General features: G+C 46.7%; 1 protein-coding gene across 1 annotated transcript in view; it reads left to right on the forward strand.

Annotated features, from left to right (window-relative positions):
* erbb4b (erb-b2 receptor tyrosine kinase 4b) overlaps nucleotides 1-20,148 on the forward strand; it is a gene marked incomplete at its 3' end in the record, with an annotated part of 188,909 nt that overhangs the window by 164,666 nt on the left and 4,095 nt on the right. Inside the window, 5 exon segments of the mRNA XM_080019820.1 lie at nucleotides 8,099-8,254; nucleotides 10,260-10,335; nucleotides 13,596-13,742; nucleotides 16,156-16,253; nucleotides 16,340-16,510. Coding sequence (XP_079875946.1) covers nucleotides 8,099-8,254; nucleotides 10,260-10,335; nucleotides 13,596-13,742; nucleotides 16,156-16,253; nucleotides 16,340-16,510 — 648 coding nt within the window.

The following is a 20,148-nucleotide window of genomic DNA, read 5'->3' on the forward strand; positions in this document are numbered from 1 at the left end:
GTCTGTGTGTGTGTGTGTGTGTGTGTGTGGGTGTATGTGTGTGTGGGTGTGCGTGTGCGTTTGCGTGCACATGCGCATGCGTGTGTGTGTGTGTGTTAATTAAAGTCAAGGGTGTGCCGGCGTGTTTCATTTGCGGCCAAAGTAATGGAGTGAAATGAACATGTGTAATGATCTTCTTCTCTTTTCTCCGTGTATTCTGTTTGTTCTCTCTCTCTCTCTCTCTCTCTCTCTCTCTCTCTCTCTCTGAGTGATTGGAGGTGTGAGCGAGCGGAGCGTGTGAGCGTTTTGTAGAGTGAGTGGTTTTCTCTCTAACTTTTTCTATCAATTGCATGTTTATAATTATTTGTTGGTGACGGGTTTAGTTTTTTGTTGGTTGTAGGGTGTGCGCACAGCGGGTGGGGGGTGGTGGTGGTAGTGGTGGTGGTGGTGGTGCGGGTCCGCAACCATGTCGGACCTCACCAAGCTAACGAGGAAGCACGGCATTAAGTTGCCCGTGTCTTCCTCGGTCTCGGTGGAGGACTGCAGCCTGGCGGTGGGGAAGGCTGTCGGCTACAGCAGCGTTGTGTCCGCAGCGCGGATGAACAGCGCGGTGGTCATCTTCCTGGATGGCGTAGACAAGGTGAACGCGGTGGTGGCGAGCGGCGTCACGGTGAACAAAATGTTTGTTCCCGTCCTGCCTCTCTCCACACCGGCGAGGAGGGTGAATTTGGCGAATGTTCCGCCGTTTATTAAGGATGAGACCCTCACTAAGGAACTGGCGAGGCACGGGAAGGTGGTGTCGCCAGTTAAAAAAGTCCCGTCGGGGTGCAAGTCGCCGCTGCTCAAGCATGTGGTGTCGCACAGGAGACACGTCCTGATGGTGTTGAACAACAGGGATGCGGAGCTAAACGTAGCTTTTAAAATCAGGGCGGATGAGTTTGACTACGTGGTGTTTGTCAACACTGACACCACCAAGTGCTTTGGGTGCGGTGGGGAGGGACACCAGGTCAGGGCATGTCCAGGGAAGAAGGCAGGCGGCGAGACAGGTGAGGGGCAGAAGGGTGGACAGGACAAGGAGGGAGCACAGGAGGGGGCAGGTGAGGGTCAGAAAGGGGAAAAGCAGGCGAAGGTGGGGGCACAGGAGGGAGCAGGGGGGGGTCAGGAGGGGGGAAAACAGGCAAAGAAGGGGGCACAGGAGGAGGCGGGGGAGGGCCAGAAGGAAGGAGGGGAAAAGCAGGTGAAGGTGGGGGCACAGGGAGAGGCAGGTGAGGGCCAAATGGAGGCAGGGGAAAGACAGGTGGAGGTGGGGGCACAGGGGGAGACAGGTGGAGGGCGGAAAGGAAAGGAGAAGAAACAGGTGAAGGTGGGGGCACAGGAGGGGGCAGGCGAGGGGCAGGGGAAAAAAATGGAGGGGGGGGAGGGGAATGTGGAGCCGCAGGAGGGAACGGGTGGAGGTAGACAGCGCAGCCAGGTGAGCATGGAGACACGGGGGGAGGCAGGCGAGGGTCTGGAAAGAAGGCAGGTAAGGGTGGGAGGACAGGAGGGGAAGGAGGAGGGTCCGGAAGACAGGCAGGTGGGTGCGGGGGGACAGGAGGGGACTGGTGAGGGAAAGGAAGCTACGGAACAAAGTCAAAGGAGTGCAGGTGACGTAGCTAGGGAGGAGGAGGCACTGGAAGGAAGTGACTTTGAGATGGGGGATGAGGACGATCGGTTGAGAGTCCCCCGGCTCAAAAGAAAGTCCAACAAAATGGCAGGAGACTCTCAGGCGAAGAGAGGGACAGCAAGCCAGGGGAAGGCAAGTCAGGAGGTGGAGCAGGGAGGCTCGGAGTCAGAGTCCTGGATGGAGGAGGACTCTGCTGCAGACAGTGAGGGGCAGGTCTTTCTCGGTGTAAAGAAGAAAAAGGGCAAAAAAAGCTACAGTGTGGGCAAAATAAAAGCGTTTCTGCACAGGACGAAGAATGTGAAAGGGATTAAGGTGGAGGATTTTTTCTCAGACAAGGAGTTGCTGGCGAACGCGGCCCAGCAACAGATGAGGAGTAAGGGGAGAGGAGGGTTCACGGACCAGGAGGTGTACAGGTTAAAGAAAATAGTGCAGAAGATCAGGAAGGAGCTGAACAACGGAGAGGATGGGGAGGAGGTGGAGGTGGGCGCTGCTGTTCGGGCTGTTTCCCTTTTCCGTTGCAATGAGTGACTTTAACATCAGCACGCTGAACGCGAATGGGGCCAGAGACGCAGCTAAGAGGTCTCTGCTGTATGAGCTGATGGAGCAGAAGAGGCTGGATGTGCTGTTGGTGCAGGAGACCCACAGTGACTCTGGCAATGAGGCTGACTGGAAGAGGGAGTGGGGGGGGGGGGTGGTGCTAAGCCACAAGAGCACCACCAGCGGTGGGGTGGCTCTTCTCTTTTCTAAGAGCTTTGCCCCAGCATCCTTTGAGGTGGAGGAGGTGGTGGAGGGCAGACTGATGGTGGTGAGGGCAGCATTTGAGCATCATAAGTTTGTCTTTATAAATGTGTACGCTCCCACCACAGGACCACACAGAGTCACTTTTTTGCAAGTTTTAAATGGGGTTTTAAGCAAAGCTCGTACTGGGGAGTTTTTGTTTCTAGGAGGTGACTTTAACTGCACCGAGAACGACCTGTTAGACAGGAACCACTGTGAGCCGCACAGAGCATCGCAGAACGCGATGAGGCTGCTCTCAAGCGAGAACGAGCTAACGGACGTGTGGAGGAGAACCAACGGGGATGAAAGACAGTACACCTGGGTGCACTGCAGAGGCAACTCTTTATCGTTGGCCAGACTAGACCGGTTTTACTGTTTTAAGCACCATTTTAACATTTTTAAGGAATGTAGAATGGTGCCTGTTGGTTTTACCGATCACTCCCTGGTTGTTTGCCGTGTTTTTATCGCCAATGTAAAGCCCAAAAGCGCATATTGGCATTTTAACACCACCCTACTATGTGACTCCAACTTTAAAGATGCTTTTAGGTTTTTTTGGGAAGGTTTTAGAGACAGAAAGCAGGATTTTATTTCCTTAAGACTGTGGTGGGACTATGGGAAGAGGGAGATAGAGCAGCTCTGTCGGCAGTATACTCTCAATGTCACACGGGACATCACCAGATCTATGAGGGATCTGGAGACTGACATTGTGGAGTTACAGGGTGTAGTGGAACCCACTGGGAATCGAGATCACATTAAGGACCTCAAGTCTAAAAGAGCTGCTCTTGCAGACCTACTAGGCACCAAGGCGCAGGGGGCGCTGGTCCGCTCTCGCTTCCAGAGCGCAGCACTGATGGACGCACCATCTAGTTTCTTTTTTAGCCTGGAGAAGAGCAACGGGCAGAGCAGGTTTATCCACGCCCTGAGATCAGACACGGGACAGGAGCTCAGGAGGCCGGAGGAGATCCGGACGAGAGCCGTGGACTTTTATACAGAGCTGTACAGAAGTGAGTACGAGGAGCAAAAAGAACTGTTTTACTCCTTTTGTGGGAATTTGCCCAGGGTCCCGGAAGATGTCAGTGCGGTGCTGGGGGAACCTCTGACCCTGCAGGATCTTTCCACGGCCCTGCAGAGCATGAAGGGGGGTAAGGCCCCTGGCATCGACGGGATTCCTGCGGAGTTTTACAAAGAGTTCTGGGAGGAGTTACGGGAGGACCTTTTAATGGTTTTTAATGAAGTTTTTAAAGATAAGTTATTGCCAGTCAGCTGCAGGAGGGCAGTCATCACTCTCCTACCCAAGAAAGGAGACCTGCAGGAGATCAAGAACTGGCGTCCTGTGTCCCTTCTGTGCACGGACTATAAAATCCTGTCGAGGGCACTGGCCAACAGGCTGAGGGAGGTGATGGACCTGGTCGTCCATCAGGACCAAACTTACTGTGTGCCTGGTAGGTCCATTCTGGACAATGTGTCCCTAATTCGGGATATTTTGGACGTCTCTAGTTCTCTGGGCATTGAAACTGGGCTCATTTCGCTAGACCAGGAAAAGGCGTTTGACCGGGTTGAGCACCCTTACCTCTGGAAAACTCTGGAGGCTTTTGGCCTCAGCCCTGGTCTGATAGCCATGATCCAGGTTTTGTACCAGGACATCGAGAGTATACTGAAGATTAATGGAGGGCTGAGCGGCCCTTTTAAAGTGCGTAGAGGGGTGAGACAGGGCTGCCCCCTCTCAGGGATGTTGTACTCTCTGGCCATAGAACCATTGCTGTGTCAATTAAGGACGAACATCGAGGGTGTGTTTCTAAACGGTCTCGAGAGAAGCCACATTCTATCAGCCTATGCGGACGACGTCATTGTCTTAATAAAGAAACAGGACGAAATCAGCAAACTGGAGGGGATCGTCAGGGACTTTGGGCTGCTATCAGCAGCGAAAGTCAACTGGGGCAAAAGCGAAGCGCTGGCTGTGGGCGGATGGAGGGGGGGACTTTTAAAACTGCCAGGAGGCTTACGGTGGCGAAGGGATGGGTTTAAGTATCTGGGAGTGTTTTTAGGGAGCGAAAGTGTGGTGGGGAAGAATTGGGAAGGACTGCTAGGAAAGATACAGGGCAAGCTAAGAAAATGGAGGTGGGCACTGCCACAGCTGTCCTATAGGGGCAGGACGCTCATTATTAACAACCTGGTGGCCTCACAGCTGTGGCACAGAGTGGCGTGTGTCCAACCACCAGACCTGCTAGTTAGGAAGATACAGGCCGAGCTGATAGACTTCTTTTGGGGGCGGAATTTCCACTGGGTCAGGAAGGAAAGGGTCTTTCTGCCTAAAGAGGAAGGGGGGCACGGTGTGGTGGACATCAAAAGCAGAGTGGCAACTTTTAGGTTACAGTTTGTGCAGAAGTTGTTAACGGGGTACTTTAACGTTTGGAAGGACGTGGCGGGCTTGGTCTTAAAGAGGACTGGGAGGATGGGACTTGACCGCTCGTTGTTTTTAATGGACACGAGTCTTCTAAACAAGTCGGGCTTACCCCGTTTTTATCAGGAGCTTTTTAAAGCATGGGGGTTATTTAAGAACAGGAAAAGGGAGGCCGCAGATTCCCTCCACTGGCTCCTGGAGGAGCCGGTGATCGGAGGAGCCAGGCTGGATGTGCAGGACGGGGCCACTCCAGGACTGAGGAGCATCCTGAGGGAGGCGGGGGTCCTGACCCTGAGGCAGGTGGTGGCGGCGGCGGGGAGCGACCTGCAGGACGGCGAGGCCATGGCGGAGCGGCTGGGGGTGAGGTCCACCAGGATCGTACACCTGGTGCTCAAGAGGTGGAGGGAGACGCTCACGGAGGAGGAGCTGGCCCTGCTGAAGGAGTACGGCGAAGGCGCGGAGGAGCCAAACTCGGAGGATCCCTTCCCGGAGATGACCCTGACCCCCAACCTGGAGGGGTCCTCCGGGAAGCTGCTGCACAGGGCACGTTATGCAGAACTGGACCTGCACACAGCCAGCGGGAAGGCTTTTTACAAAGAGTGTGTGGTCGTTTTAAATAGGAAGGGACTGGAGGGGCGGCAGGACACTGTCTGGAGGGGACGGCTCCAGATGGGGGGACAGGAGGAGCCGTGTTGGAGGAGTTTTTACAAAGCTCCCTCCAAGAAAAGGACGGGGGACCTCCAATGGAGGGTCCTACATGGAGCCATAGCTGTCAACAGCTTTGTTTCTGTTTTTAATCCCACGGTCGCAAATGAATGTCCATTCTGCAAACTGCCAGAGTCCGTGTTTCACTGTTTTGCAGAGTGCGACAGACTTTTAGAGCTTTTTAGTCTTTTAAAGGAAAGTTTTAAGCTCTTTAAGGAGGAGTGGTCCAGAAACTGTTTTATTTTTGGGGCTAGATACTACAGGGCCAACGCAGAGAAATGGCGACTGCTTAATTTTCTAGTAGGGGAAGCGAAGATGGCCATCTACCTCACGAGGAGGAACAAACTGAGGGGAAAGGAGAGTGTTTTAGGAAGAGTGTTTGTAGCGTTGGTCAGGGCCAGAGTCTTGATTGTTTTTAACTTTCACAGACTGATGAAGAGTCTGGACGTCTTCATCAAGCTGTGGTGTTTTAACGACGCCATCTGTTCCCTGGTGGAGGACGACCTGTGCTTCCAGTCTGTTTTTAACGTGTAGGACTCTGTTAGTGAACCAAGTGTGTTTGTTGTATTGTCTGTAACTGTGAACTAGAGAAAATGTTAAAATAAAGATGCTTTAAAAATCAAAAAATCTCTCTCTCTCTCTCTCTCTCTCTCTCTCTCTCTCTCTCTGTCTCTGTCTCTCTCTCTCTCTCTCTCTCTCTCTCTCTCTCTCTCTCTGTCTCTCTCTCGGGTTTCTCTGCTTCTCCCCCTCTCTCGCTGCACCTGCTTGGTATGGACAAGTTGCTCTCGTCCCCCACCATCCGGTCCTCTCCACCCCACCCACACACACACACTCAACACACACACACACACACACACACACATGCACACGCAGATGCATGCACACGCACCCGCACACGCACACATGCATGCACACGCACAGGTACACCGCAGAACACAACAACCAGTGTGTGTGTGTTTGCCTTTGTGTGTGTGTGTGTGTGTGTGTGTGTGTGTGTGTGTGTGTGTGTGTGTGTGTGTGTGTGTGTGTGTGTGTGTGTACGTGTGTGTGTGTGTTGTGTGTGTGTGTGTGTGTGTGTGTGAGAGTGGGCCCTTATGCTAAAATCATGCTCTCCTGGTAAGGGGGGGGGGTCCAGGCAGTGTGATTATAGCCTTAGCAATGTAATCTCCCCTCTTAAGCAGCCTCCTCCTCCTCCTCCTCCTCCTCCTCCTCCTCCTCCTCCTCACCCCCCTGTCTCCCTCTCCTCCTCTCATTTCAGCCCATTCTGGCTGTATCCAATTTGTCATGTTTTTCAAATAAGGCCTTGGTCAGTTTTGGTTTTTTTCTCTTCCTTTCTCTGTCTTGTTTTCAGCGCTTGCTCCGCATCAACCAAAATGGCTCAGTCATTGGTGGGACAAACTTTTGTGTTTTTAGTAGTGTTATAGGTTTCTTTCCAATTCTCCGGCCTCACAACCCCGCAGCACATGGCTTGTACGCGACGACGCAAGGGCGATGCAAAAGCAGCGGCGGTTTTGAGGCCATGAGCTGGCGTGCTCCTTTATTTTCTATTGAAGTCTATATTCAAACTCAAAATATTATATTATATTCAAAGTCTTTTTGCAGCAATACAGAAGACACTCCACGTCCCTGCAAGCCTTTCTTTCTTCGGTTTTCGAGACCCCAGTGTCAAAAGCGCGTGCGTCTGTGTGTGTGTGTGTGTGTGTGTGTGTGAGGGGTGGTGGGGTGGATGTATGGCTGGATGAGTGTGCGTGTTTATCAAACTGGGTTGTCTTGAACGATCAATAACAGAGGAGGAAAATGTCAACGATTGGCTACCTGAAAAGGAAGAATAGCTGTCTTTGTCTGTCTGTGTCCTTTAGATCAGTGGTTGTCATCCTGTGGTCCAGGGCCCCCCAGGGGTCCTTCAAGACGTCCCAGGGGGTCGCCAGCAAAATTATTTTTGGTTTAACTTCACCGTTATTTCATCAACAGAGACCTTGTCCGCAGTAGAGAATGTACATAAATGAGCGTTTTGATCCTAGATTCACTTTTATCTTCCTAACTACAGTAGGGACGGGTGTGGAGGTTTGTACTAAATCATATCCAACAATAAAAATATTCTCCCAGGGACAAAATGTTATCAAATGGGGTCCGTTGTCTAATGCGTATCAAATTTAGCTAAGTTACAGCCATTCGGTGATTTAATTATTAAGAGCAGAATCACAAAATAATTTATCAAAATGTATTTAATGGCATTTGCGCCGTTAACATGCCGCTTTTGTTTTCCTGTTCAACAAGCCTGTTCACATGAAATGCTATATTAAAACATGGAAAATAATAAAATAAAAAAACATAAATAAATACAATTTATAAATACTAATCCTCAGGGAGACCCCGGATCAGGAACCCCTTGGATATGTATGCAATGAGGGACGATGATGCTGTGGGTGGGAGTCAAGTTAACTAGTGTTTAAATAAATGTAAATGTGTGTGTGTGTGTGTGTGTGTGTGTGTGTGTGTGTGTGTGTGTGTGTGTGTGTGTGTGTGTGTGTGTGTGTGTGTGTGTGTGTGTGTGTGTGTGTGTGTGTGCGCAGGGGATGATGTATTTGGAGGAGCGCCGGCTAGTTCACCGGGACCTGGCGGCACGGAATGTCCTGGTCAAATCGCCCAACCACATCAAGATCACCGACTTCGGCCTTGCACGCCTGCTGGACATCAACGAGAAGGAGTACAATGCCGACGGCGGAAAGGTAATGACTCACACTCGCACACACACACAGTTACCGTTAGTTACTTTATTTGTCCCCTGACGGAAGTTGCTGTGTTATAGCTGCTCCCATCAAAACAACAAGACAATAAAAATAAAGTAAAAAATATATAACATTTTAAAATTAAATAATTTTGGCAAAATACAATAAACCTAAAAAATTGAAATAAATAAGAAAAATAGCAATATACAAAGAACCTAAGATCTATTATATTATTATAATTATTATTATTATTATTATTATTATTAATAATAATAATAATAATCATAATAATACTATTATAATTAACAACAAACAATTTATAAAAAATAACAATAAATACAATTATTTTTATGTAAACAATTCCTGACTACAATTCGTGACCATAAGTGAAAATTCAATACATAAATAAACAATACAGTATAAGTTAAGAAAGTCTTTCCAGTTTAAATTCTCAGAAGCACAGAAGCATAGAAGCAGCAGTGTAGCAGGTCAATTATAAAAAACAATAAATCTATTTTCTATTTTGTAGACTGTGATTTTTGAGTGATCGTGGCGATTGGAGACTGCAGCCTTGTCTTGTGTAGCAACGTATGCTGATGATATACGCCTGTCCTTGTCAGTTTCCTTCAATGATCACTCTTCAACTCAGCGTTGCTGCTAGTGAGATTTTCTGTGAACGACGGGAGACATGATGCACTTCCTGTACTTCTCGTCATCCGTCATTTCAAAGGAAAGAGTAGCTCCACTCCTTGGCCTTTGTTTCCTGATTTGGCAGTTTCTTAGTTTTGGGCAGGCTCACTTAGGTGATATCGGGGAAAGTTATTCCAGGCACCACTAACGGCGGACTGTAAAAAGTCAACAATAGACATCAATTACCGTTTTATGTCCCATAGAGGGGGAGGAACTCGTGGGGTGGGGGGGGGGGGGTTCGCAAAAAAAGGACGCCAGTTTGGGCGAGGTCAGCGAGGCAATATTCTGCTCTGTTGGACCGTTTTATTTACTTTAGGGAACGGTGAGCGTGTGCAACCTCACCGCAGGAGCGAACGAGGGGGGAAATTTAAAAAAGAAAAATGTAAAATGCGTCGCCGGCGGTTTCTTGACCCTCTAATCCGCCGCTCATCGCACGGCCGTCGCCTCCCGTCCCAAGAAGGGTCTTTTTCACCCCCTCCGGTGGCCTCGTCGTCCTTTTCTCCCTCTCTGTCGCCCTCCCTCCATCCCTCCGCCAGGTCGCGGCTGGGATCCCGGCCGCCAACGTAATCGATGGGATTGGTTTCCCAGAAATCCAATCACTGCGTTAAGCTTCATCCCAGGCTGCCCCGCCACACCCTTTCACACCCAATAGCCCCACCGCTCGCTTTTCCCTGTGTATATATGTTTGGTACAAGTTCACGTGCATCATGTCATCCCGACAGCAGTTCCAATTTTAGTTGCATGCAAAATCGTCTAGCGTACAATCTAGTGGCTCGCGGCTCGTCGTGTCGCTGCAAGTTGCAACGCTCAACCAGCTAAACTGCGTTTTTTCACTTTTGAGACGATAGCTTCGGTGTTTTCAGATACTGCTGTCTGCTTTCACGTAACTATTCCAACATGATTAACTAGTGAATCAAACACATTGTAACACATACAGACCAGTGTCCACCAGGCAGCGTTTGGCGGCGCGCAGTCCCAGATTTCTGATTGGTGGAGAACTGAGGTGAGAAAAATGTGAAGATCTGAAGCCTGAATTTTAAAATGTCAACTTTTCGGGTGTTCTATGTTTACCATCTTACTGTTTAAGTATGAGCCAGTTAGACGTGTGGTGATCAGGAACCCAACTATGATACCACGGTTGCCTGCAAGTCCCTACAACGCACGAGCCCAAGAAACGTTGTTTGCGTTAGCACCTCAAAATCCCTGGGGAAACTGTGGTGACTTAAAAAGAAAAATGCTCGCGGCGCCTAAAGTGGCTCTGGAAACGTTCTTCCTCAAGTCAAACTCACCTGCCGAACCCCACCCCCTCCTGTAGATGCCGATCAAGTGGATGGCCCTGGAGTGCATCCACTACAGGAAGTTCACCCACCAGAGCGACGTCTGGAGCTACGGTAAGGCCAGGGTCGGCAGGGGAACCCCCACGGCGGTTCAAATTTAACTTCGGGGCGCTCTGGGAACATTGGGGGCGGGGCTTGATGCAAGGGTTTTGAATCCAAGCAATTTGACTTCCACGAAGGCAATGCCAACGCAACAGAAACGGAACGGGAGCTATTATTTCGTCACTTCCCCCAGCTCTCCGAGCGACTGTTCATTATATCGTTTAGACACAGGAAAACCTCCACTTTGTTTAACGTCAAGGTCAAAACCCCTGCAACCGTCTCGACCGCGTGGGCTCAGAACTTCTGCCGGGCCTCTTGTGTTTTGTTTCTTTTTTCCCCCCACGCCGAAGATTTAAAGAGATAAAAATGTCCGTGGTGATATTTTGAGTCTCTTTTTGAAACACTGGCACTTTTACAAAGTCATTAGGAAAATGATTTTCAAAGCTAATACGCGAGCGGGGTCATATCAAAGGGAATAGCGCCTGTTTGATTAAGGGTATCAGTGGGTTTTTTTTGGGAAGCCCCTGTGGGGTGGGGGAGAGGAGGAAGAAAGTTGGGAGGTGGGCGTCGATGCTGGTTATCCTCCTTCTTTTGCTTTATCCCGCCTTTTACTGCACCTCTCTCTTGTCGTTTTGGGAAACACTTCATATAAAGGTACTTGTAATAAGCATTAGTTGATAGTTAATGAGGTCCTTAAAAGATGCTTAATAACATTAATATTGTGTGATTAAGTCTATATAAAAGTGTAAATAAAAGCATTTATTAGCAGTTAACTACGCACTAATTAACTGTTAACTATGCTATTATTAAGTGTAAATAAGACTATATAGGTGTTAATCACAACATTTATTAGCAGTTAATTATGCAGTTAACGATGCTTTTGCAGCTATCGAATCTTAAGAGAGAGCAGTGCCTTATAAAGGTAGATAAATCCTTTATTATGCACTTATTAACAGCTAATTATGCTTTCGCAGCACCCCCAGCTGGAATGAGCACTGCATGTGGTCAAGGTTGATAAAATGTCTGGACATTACCCGGGTCAGCCAGCACCCTAGTGCAAAGTCCGAGTATTGTCCGATTGAGCCCATGTGTGAACGGAGCAGATTGTCTGGATCATTCACAGCGAGTGAGTGGGCTTGTCACGTATTGACAACGTCTCTATCATGCGTCAGTTATTTACCTTTGTGCAGATCTTCGTGCATGGAGCGTAGCTACTGCGTAGGCTTGGGCAGACTTACGATTAAATCGTCTCGAAGACTATATCGATGACAGACTATGTTTTGTTATTATTTACAGTGTTTTGAATTTTAAAAGGGCAGGTGCTCAAAGAAAAAAAAAAAAAAAAAAAAGAAAAGGCACATGACCCCCAGCTCTGGTTTTAAGCATCTTGCCGCTCTGGGCAGACGGAGCAGCACAGCAGAGCGCTGATCACTGGGAGGAGACGCCCCATCGTGGCGCCTGTGATCTGCACTCCGCTGTGCTCACATCGCACTTGCAATGCTATGTGCAGATCTTGTGATAATAATATAGCAATATATAAAATAATCTCATAGAGAAATATTTAGATTAATTTTGTTTCCCGAATTTCTTTCCTGTATGGAAAATGAAAACCGTAAACCTAACTCAGAGAATATGAGTGGAGTTTTTTGTTTCTCCTCCGGACAGCGGTGCGCACTGGCTCCCGTGCCTGTCTTTTTATTTTAGATCTATTCATTTTCAATTGTTTCTTACATGTATGAAAGGACATTTTTTTGAGTGAGTTAAAGCACTGTCCCTCTCCGTTCTTAATTAAGTAAAAACGTGATGCTTTTATGTAATCCCTGCACTTCTGGAACGGGAATTTGCAACATTTGCAACATGCAATTGTGTTGTATACACGGGTGAACCCCCCACGCATTTGCATGTTTAATGTGTCAAATGCGCCCTTCCCGTTCCAGAAGTGCGATTGGAATTTTGCACCATCGCCCAAGCCAACTGCTGCGTACTCATTTCTTTATTATTCCTTTACACTCTCTGGTTTATGTTGCCGATAGGTCCAAATACATCATAAAAAGCCCAACCACTGATAAGTCTGTAGCCCCGTCCGCCATCTTGCGTGTGCTGTAAAACTCTGCAGCGTCATTGCGTCACGTCCTGCCTCCTGCTCTACCCAGGCTCCGCCCCTCGTCTAAACCAAACTGATTTTTTCCAGGTAGTAAAAACGCTTCTGACATGGACAATCTCCGGTTTTTCGCTGCATGTGTGAAAGGGCAACCCCGGACAATGCCCCGATAATCAGGTCCGGACATTTTCGGAGTGCACGTATGAAAGCAGCTCTAGTTAGCTGTTAATAAGTGCATGATAAAGGATTTATAATCCTTAGTAAGGCACTGTTCTCGCTTTAGATCTGTAAGCTGCAAAAAAATAGAAAACTGTTAATAAGTGCATAATAAAGGATGTATTCACCTTAATAAGGCACTGTTCCTGCTTTAGATCTGGTAGCTGCAAAAAGCAAAGTTAACTCCATAGTTAACTGCTTATAAATGCTTTAATAAACACTTGTATAGTCTGATTAACACATAATAAAATCATTGTTCACTATTAATAAGCGCATAGTTAACTGCAAATAAATGCTATTATTAACTACTAATAAATGTTGTAATTAACACTTGTAAAGTCTTATTAACACATAATACAAGCATAGTTAACTGATAATAAGTGCATAGTTAACTGGTAATAAATGCTACACTTTACACTATTCTTACTAACACAATAATATTGTTAATAAGCATGTTATAAGGACCTTATTAACTATTAACTAACGCTTATTACAAGCACCTTAACATAAAGCGTTACCTTGTTTCCTGCACTCCCTTTTTCAACCTCAACTCTGTGTCTGTGGCCTTGATCTCTTCTTCTCCTCCTTCCCCTCCTCTGGTACTCTTCCTTCTCTCTTGGCCTGTTGCTCCTCCCTTCCGTCGTCTTTCCCTCTCCGAATCTCTCTCTCTTCCCCATTCTCCCTTCTTCTTGTTTTCCTCCCTTCTCCCGTCCCATTTCCTCTCTGCTATTCCTTTCTCCTTCTCCTCTCCCCTTCTTCTCTCGTCTCTTTCCTCCTCTCAATTCAGCTCTCCGCTCCTCTCTTCCTCTCTTGCTCCTCTTATCTCCCGTCCTCTCCCGTCTTCTCCTCTCCTTCCCCTTCTCCCGTCTACATGTTGTCTTCACTTCTTTCTTCACCTTTTCTTCTCCTCTTCTCTTTTCTCACCACCCATCTCTATTCTCCTCCTCCTATCCAGGGGTGACCATCTGGGAGCTGATGACATTCGGGGGGAAGCCATACGACGGGATCCCCACGCGGGACATCCCCGACCTGTTGGAGAAGGGCGAGCGCCTGCCCCAGCCGCCCAACTGCACCATCGACGTCTACATGGTCATGGTCAAATGTAGGTGCAGCCCAACACGCCGGCTCTCCACTCCTTTTTCTCATCCATTATTTGACATTTCTACATTATTTGACCACGGCAAGGAATTTGTCGTGGTCAGGACTGGTGCATAGTTGTCTGGAAAATTTAATTTAAAAAAAATGAACATACTGACATTCAAACAAAAATGGCCAAATACACAAAAAATATACAGAATTAAAAAAGGGGATCCTATTCACAGGATAAGTTCAATTAAAGGCAATAACAGCGGTGGCACAGTGGTTGCTAGAATGGCTGTGGGTATAAAATATACAGTTACAGTATTATTACAATATATTGCACAGTTTGCACAGTTATAGTGTGTGTTTGTCTTTTGTGGTGTTGTTTTTCTTAGGAATCAATATGTGACGTGGAATAATGAGTCCCTGTAGGTATTTGTTCATCTAATCTATTACACCGTCAACAACAACAACAGTAACAACAACAACAACAACAACAACAACACAACTCAACAACAACAACAACAACAACCAGGATTTCCTATTTATTTCTAATTTCAATATCAGCAATCAAGACATTTTACAGGATGTGTTTATGTTGGGGTTGGTGACTGAGGAAGCATCCCTGTTAATAAGAAAACGTAACAAAATAAAATACATGTCAAATAATAACACATAGTCTTTATTAGGACAGTGTGCTAGTGTGTTAGGAATAGAATGGCCATCCAACCGTTTTTATGTTGGACAGTCCGGTTTGAGCTGGTAGAGGGACACGGACGCTCATTTGTCCTCCTACTGGACGCTCATTTGTCCTCCTTTTGAGATCAATTTTATACTTCATCTAATGGTATATGATGAAAAAATAAGAATAAATAAATAAATAAATAAATAAATAAATAAATAAGAATGAAAACATAAAAAATAGGCTATGTGTAAATACACAGTCTCTTAAAACTTGCGGTCTATCAATTTATTGGCTGAAAGAGATAATTGTCAAATACATATCTGACACCCAGTTTAGGTTGGTAGGCAGCGGAGTTGTTAGGCTTGGGCATCCGGGGCATCAGCCCTGAATGTTTATGAATAGCCCCGGATCTAAAATAGGATGTGTGTCCTCTGAGGGGGTGATCGGGCGCCGCTGTCTCCCTCTATATGCTCAATGGAGATATTGGAGAGGGAGCGAACATTGTCTTTATATTTTAGATGTATTTTATTGGACTCAATTTCCTTACTGGACGAAACAAAAAAAGCACCGTGCGCAAAGGGGACACCCCCGCCCCCCACACACACACACCCACACACACACTCATCATGGGGCCCCAAACAATAGTGATAGGCTTCAGAGGTTCCCTCCAAGGCGTAGACATTCTCACCAAAAAACATTTTCCATAATACCTTAATGTGGGGGGACAAAAAATCCCAGTGTCCCCCCCTATTCTGACACCCCGGGTGTGTGTTTGTATGCATAACATGTATCTACCCACATCTATATGCACCATCCATAATGATTCACCAACATTGTGCATTAAAAAGCAATCAATTGTTGTTGTAATTACTTTTCCACAGCCGATATCTCTACATTTATACCTATAATGTTATTCAATAATTTGAAAACCAAATCAGGAATGATAAAGCAGCAGGTTCTAATTTTGTTTCATTAGCGCCATGAATATTTTAGTGGCTCCGTCTACGGCTATCGACATTACACAGATTGCCACCAAATAAATACCTGTTTATTTGTAAATGCTATTTTAATTTAAAAAAAGGTTATTGTCCCCCAGTCGAGCATTCCCTGCATGCTTAGATGGGGAGGATAATAGAAGTAAAAGAATCTGACTGGGCTGATTAATCACAAATTTTCCTGGCCGGACACACACACACGCACACACACACACACACACACACACACACAAACTGGTGTAACATTTCGCTGGGACCAGCCTGACCTGCTGGTCTGCTATCACCACCCTGCTGTAGGGTAGCACGGTCACAGGTGGTGCCATAACCCCTGGACGCCGCTGCCAGGGCAGATAGACTCTGCCACACAACGCCGAGGTCTGCCACTCCTCCCTATTCCAGCCTCTCCTGTCTCCAGGTGACAGGGACCCGAGCTGTCAGAGCTCAGCGTCGCCCTGAACGGACGCCAAACACGCTCCTCGGGAGAGGAGAATTGGCTGTCACTTCTTTACATAAACACATTCACACAGACAGTGAGTCACACATCACAAACTCGTCATTTAGTTCTCTTCATTCTGGTGGCCATATCTGAATGCTTAAAAGGCTGCGGTCAAGGCGTGGGAAGATATATGCGGAGGAGCGCATGTGGCGGTTCCGGTTGAAAAAAAACGTTGTTTCAATGAGCTTTTGCCGCAATGGAAAAACTGAAATCAATCAACACTGGAGCCTGTTTGAGAGTCTGCAAATCTTCTGTGCAGGCTGGATGATCGACGCAGACAGCCGTCCCAAATTTAAAGAGCTGGCGGCGGAGTTCTGCCGTATGGCGCGCGACCCCCAGCGCTACCTGGTGATCCAGGTAACTCGTGGGACAAATGTCCACTTTGGATGGAAGACAAGTCCACCCTTGGCTTGCCCTCTGACACATGGTCTTTTTATCCACAGGGTGACGACCGCATGCAGCTGCCCAGCCCCAGCGACAGCAACTTCTTCCAGAGCCTGCTGGACGAGGAGGGGCTAGAAGATATGATGGACGCAGAGGAGTACCTGGTACCCCAGACTTTCAACATCCCACCCCTGGCCTACACGCCCCGCGGCCGCATGGACTCCAACAGGGTATGGAACTATTTTTGCTCTCTCCGCTATCTCCAATAGTGGAGATATGTTGTCCATCTAAATATATTGCAGTGGCATTTTTTACGGTGGCCCTGCGAGCTCAACCCACTGCAACTTAAGAAAACACATGCAAATAGACAAAATACAATTGCAAAAGTCACAACATAACAGAAGTGAGCATCAACATAACGGAATTGAACAACAGCAGATGCACCGATTTATAACTACATCATATTGTGTCAGTAATTATATATAAGAATTTGTTTTCACTGGAATTGTTGAAATAACAACAGTGGATTGATATAAAAGTTGCTTTTTCTATATATGAATTGCATGGAGGAAGCCGATGGAGGATTTGGACATGGTGGTCTCGCGCGACGCGATTGGTCTGGTGATAGGTCTCCAGGTTGTTACTTATATAAATTCTGATTTATGATTACATTACATTAAAATCATTTAGTTTAATATATTTTATTGCAGAGAAATCGATGCATCGCATTGTTACTCACTTCCATTATGTTGTTGCTCACTTCCGTTATGTTGTGGCTTTAACATTTATTTTTTGTCTATTTGCATGCACTTTCCTAAATTGCAGTGCGTTGTGCTCTCAGGGCCACCGTACTTTCCCCCCAATAGACAATCAACAGCAAAGCCATACAAACTCTTATCGACCCCAATGAAGACACTTATCTACCACTGTTATGGGTTACCTGTGGTAGAAAATTTACTGTGGTAGAAAATTGACTGTGGTAACTGCGGTCACCTTTCCAAGCTGTCTGTTGGCCCAGTGAATTTCCATTAAGCTTGGAAAAGTGTGGAAGAACGTCTACTTCGTCTACTGACACCCTATCACAGAGTGGAGCCTGGTTTTCTTTGGGTATTGTCTATTCAATGTAGGTCAGTGACAACATCCAAATGACAGCACTGGATGTAGAGGTCGACATTTTGGTTGTGTTTATGTCTGTACTGTATACGTTCTATGCGTATTCTCAGCATATTTAGCATCCTGCGTATCCCTTTGCCAGTATTGTCGAGAATCACTCATCTGCGCGTCTCCTCGACTCTACACCCCAAATCTGGGAGGAATTTACACAGGGGTGATAAAGAGCGTCGGCCAACAGAGTGCTTCCCCTGGCTGTGCCTCTCATTCAACCACAATTCACAAAGAGAAAGAAAAGGTCAAGCACTGCCGTACTCAAGTCAGCATGAAGGTCAAAAAAAAACAAAAAGCCCACAAATGACTTCCTTCCTTTGAGGAATCAACACTCTGCTCTGGTCTTAAATCTCTGCCTGTTTTAATCCACAGCATAGCACAAAGCAAGAGGATATAAACCCACCGGAACCAGTCTTTAAGTGCTAATCTAAATATTGTTCCTTAACATTTTTAGTCCCGAATCACTGAAGTGTCCAGCTTGTCATGTCAAACAACATGTGAGTCTTCATCTTATTGATCGTGCTGATTCCAGAAGCTACGCAACACACAAGAGAAACCGTTCAAATAGAGCGTGTTTTCAGCCACGCTAATAATCCAATTATAGTTTAAGGCAACACTCTGCATAGTGCGTTCCGCATAATGAGGGCAAGGTTGTAATCGCGTTATGTATAGGAATCCAATTAACATGCGTCGACTCTCTGCACAATCTTTAATTTGTTAAAGCGTGTAATCGTCTTCGCAGGGAAGGGTCGCCGATCTGTGACCAGATTATTACTTAGTTTTAGATTTCAACTCATGCTTTCAAGGCTAAGTAGCCCCACATGAGCCTGTGGGAGGTTCGAGTTATTTGGACTCTAAAACCAGGTGCCCATCATCACAGCCAGCGTTGAAGACAATGCATTAGTGCATAGGTGTCTAATATGTACGTTTACTTCTTTTGATGGGTGTCCCGGTTGGGATCGTAGCGTATCCAAGTGGATATGAAGGCTCAGCATACACGACTCCGCCCGCTGCCCAAACTTGGAAACTTCTGGCGCTGTTTCCTGCCAAGACGGCGGCGAGCGTAAAGCCCAACTCAAAGCCCAACCCGAATCCAAAATCTCTGCAAAAGTGTTTGATTATTATTTCAGTCAGGTCTGTTTGAGTAGTGTAGGGTTATTTTTTTTTTCTCTTATGGGCAGCGTGTTTAAAGTTGGTGGCTTATTTTGCTTTGTGGGAAAATCCATCTCTCGTCCTGAAATTGGTCTCCATTTCTTTGATTGCAGCGGCAGGACGTTTGGCATAGGAAACGCCTAGTGACTGCGAGGTTCCCATTTAGACGTAAAGCACTCATTCAGACTGTTTAGCTTTGCTCCAAAGATGGGAGGTGATGACTGGACCTGCTTTGCAGACACGTTGCTATTGGCCGGCAGTGGGTGGCGGCAAATCTACTTTCATTCGCCGACTCTCCCCTTCCAGACACCGAGAAATCTGATTTCTTAAAGAAAAACAGACCCCAAGTAGTTGATTTCTATCACGCTGTTCTAAATCTGTCTTTCTTTCTTCATTTCTGCATTCCACCCCCCCTAATGGTAATGTCTATAAAGCCAGCTAGGGAGGAGGATATGGCAACCCAACCCATCCTGAATTACAATGAAAGATGTCGTTCGGTCTCCAAAAAAATATAGATATATTTTGTTGCAGTTGAGATTGTTTGGAGCCGGGGGGCGGTATGCCATCAAAAGATACAACACATGATTTACTAGTAAAATATTTCAACATTTTTGGGACTCTCTCATTAGGCTGGATTGTATTTCACTTTGATTAATTGCACTCTGACAAATACATAAATCACACACGCGGCTTCATTTAAGTCAATTATTGAACATGGCAATGTTTACACACACTGTGAAACGACTCGCCACACTTGCCTGGCATTACAACTCAGCTCTGTAAAGCTGTGTGTGTGTGTGTGTGTGTGTGTGTGTGTGTGTGTGTGTGTGTGTGTGTGTGTGTGTGTGTGTGTGTGTGTGGAAAAGAAACTGAAAGGACACAAGACGAAGATCCAATGGAAACAGAGCAGTTAATAATTCATGATTTGTGTCATCTGGTTTGTGTTTTCCCCACTTTTTTGAGCGAGAGAGAGAGAGAGCGAGAGAGAGAGAGAGAGAGAGAGAGAATGAGAGAGAGAGAGAGAGAGAGAGAGAGAGAGAGAGAGAATGAGAGAGAAAGAGAGGGAATAAGAGAGAGAGAGAGAGGGGGCGGAGCAGGGATTGGTAAGGTTTGGTGGATGTAGTGAAGGGGGCTGGAGTCTCTCAACGACGTGAGAGACTGCCTGCTGACCCCCCTACAGGAGATGAAAGATAAAGCTGGACAGAGGTAGAGAGAGAGAGAGACAGACAGACAGACAGACAGACGGACGGACGGACGGACGGACAGACAGACAGACAGACAGACAGACAGACAGACAGAGAGAGGGGATAACAGAGGCAGAATGACACAGTAGTGGGTACCCTCGCAGGCAGAAAAGGGATGGGGTGAGAAAGTCCGACTTGGGTGTATTTCTTGAAATAAAAAAAACATTGTGATAAAGTCCAGAAAAGTCCACATTAAATTGTTTTCGAATAAAAAAAATAAAAAAGGAAAGATGAAATTGAAATAAGGCAAAATTTAGATTTCTTCTCTCAGAGTGAAGAGCGTCAAAAGCCTACTCTTCTCTTTATAG

Source organism: Zeus faber (genome assembly GCF_960531495.2).
Source record: "Zeus faber genome assembly, chromosome: 18".
In the NCBI taxonomy this organism is placed as follows: Eukaryota; Metazoa; Chordata; class Actinopteri; order Zeiformes; family Zeidae; genus Zeus; species Zeus faber.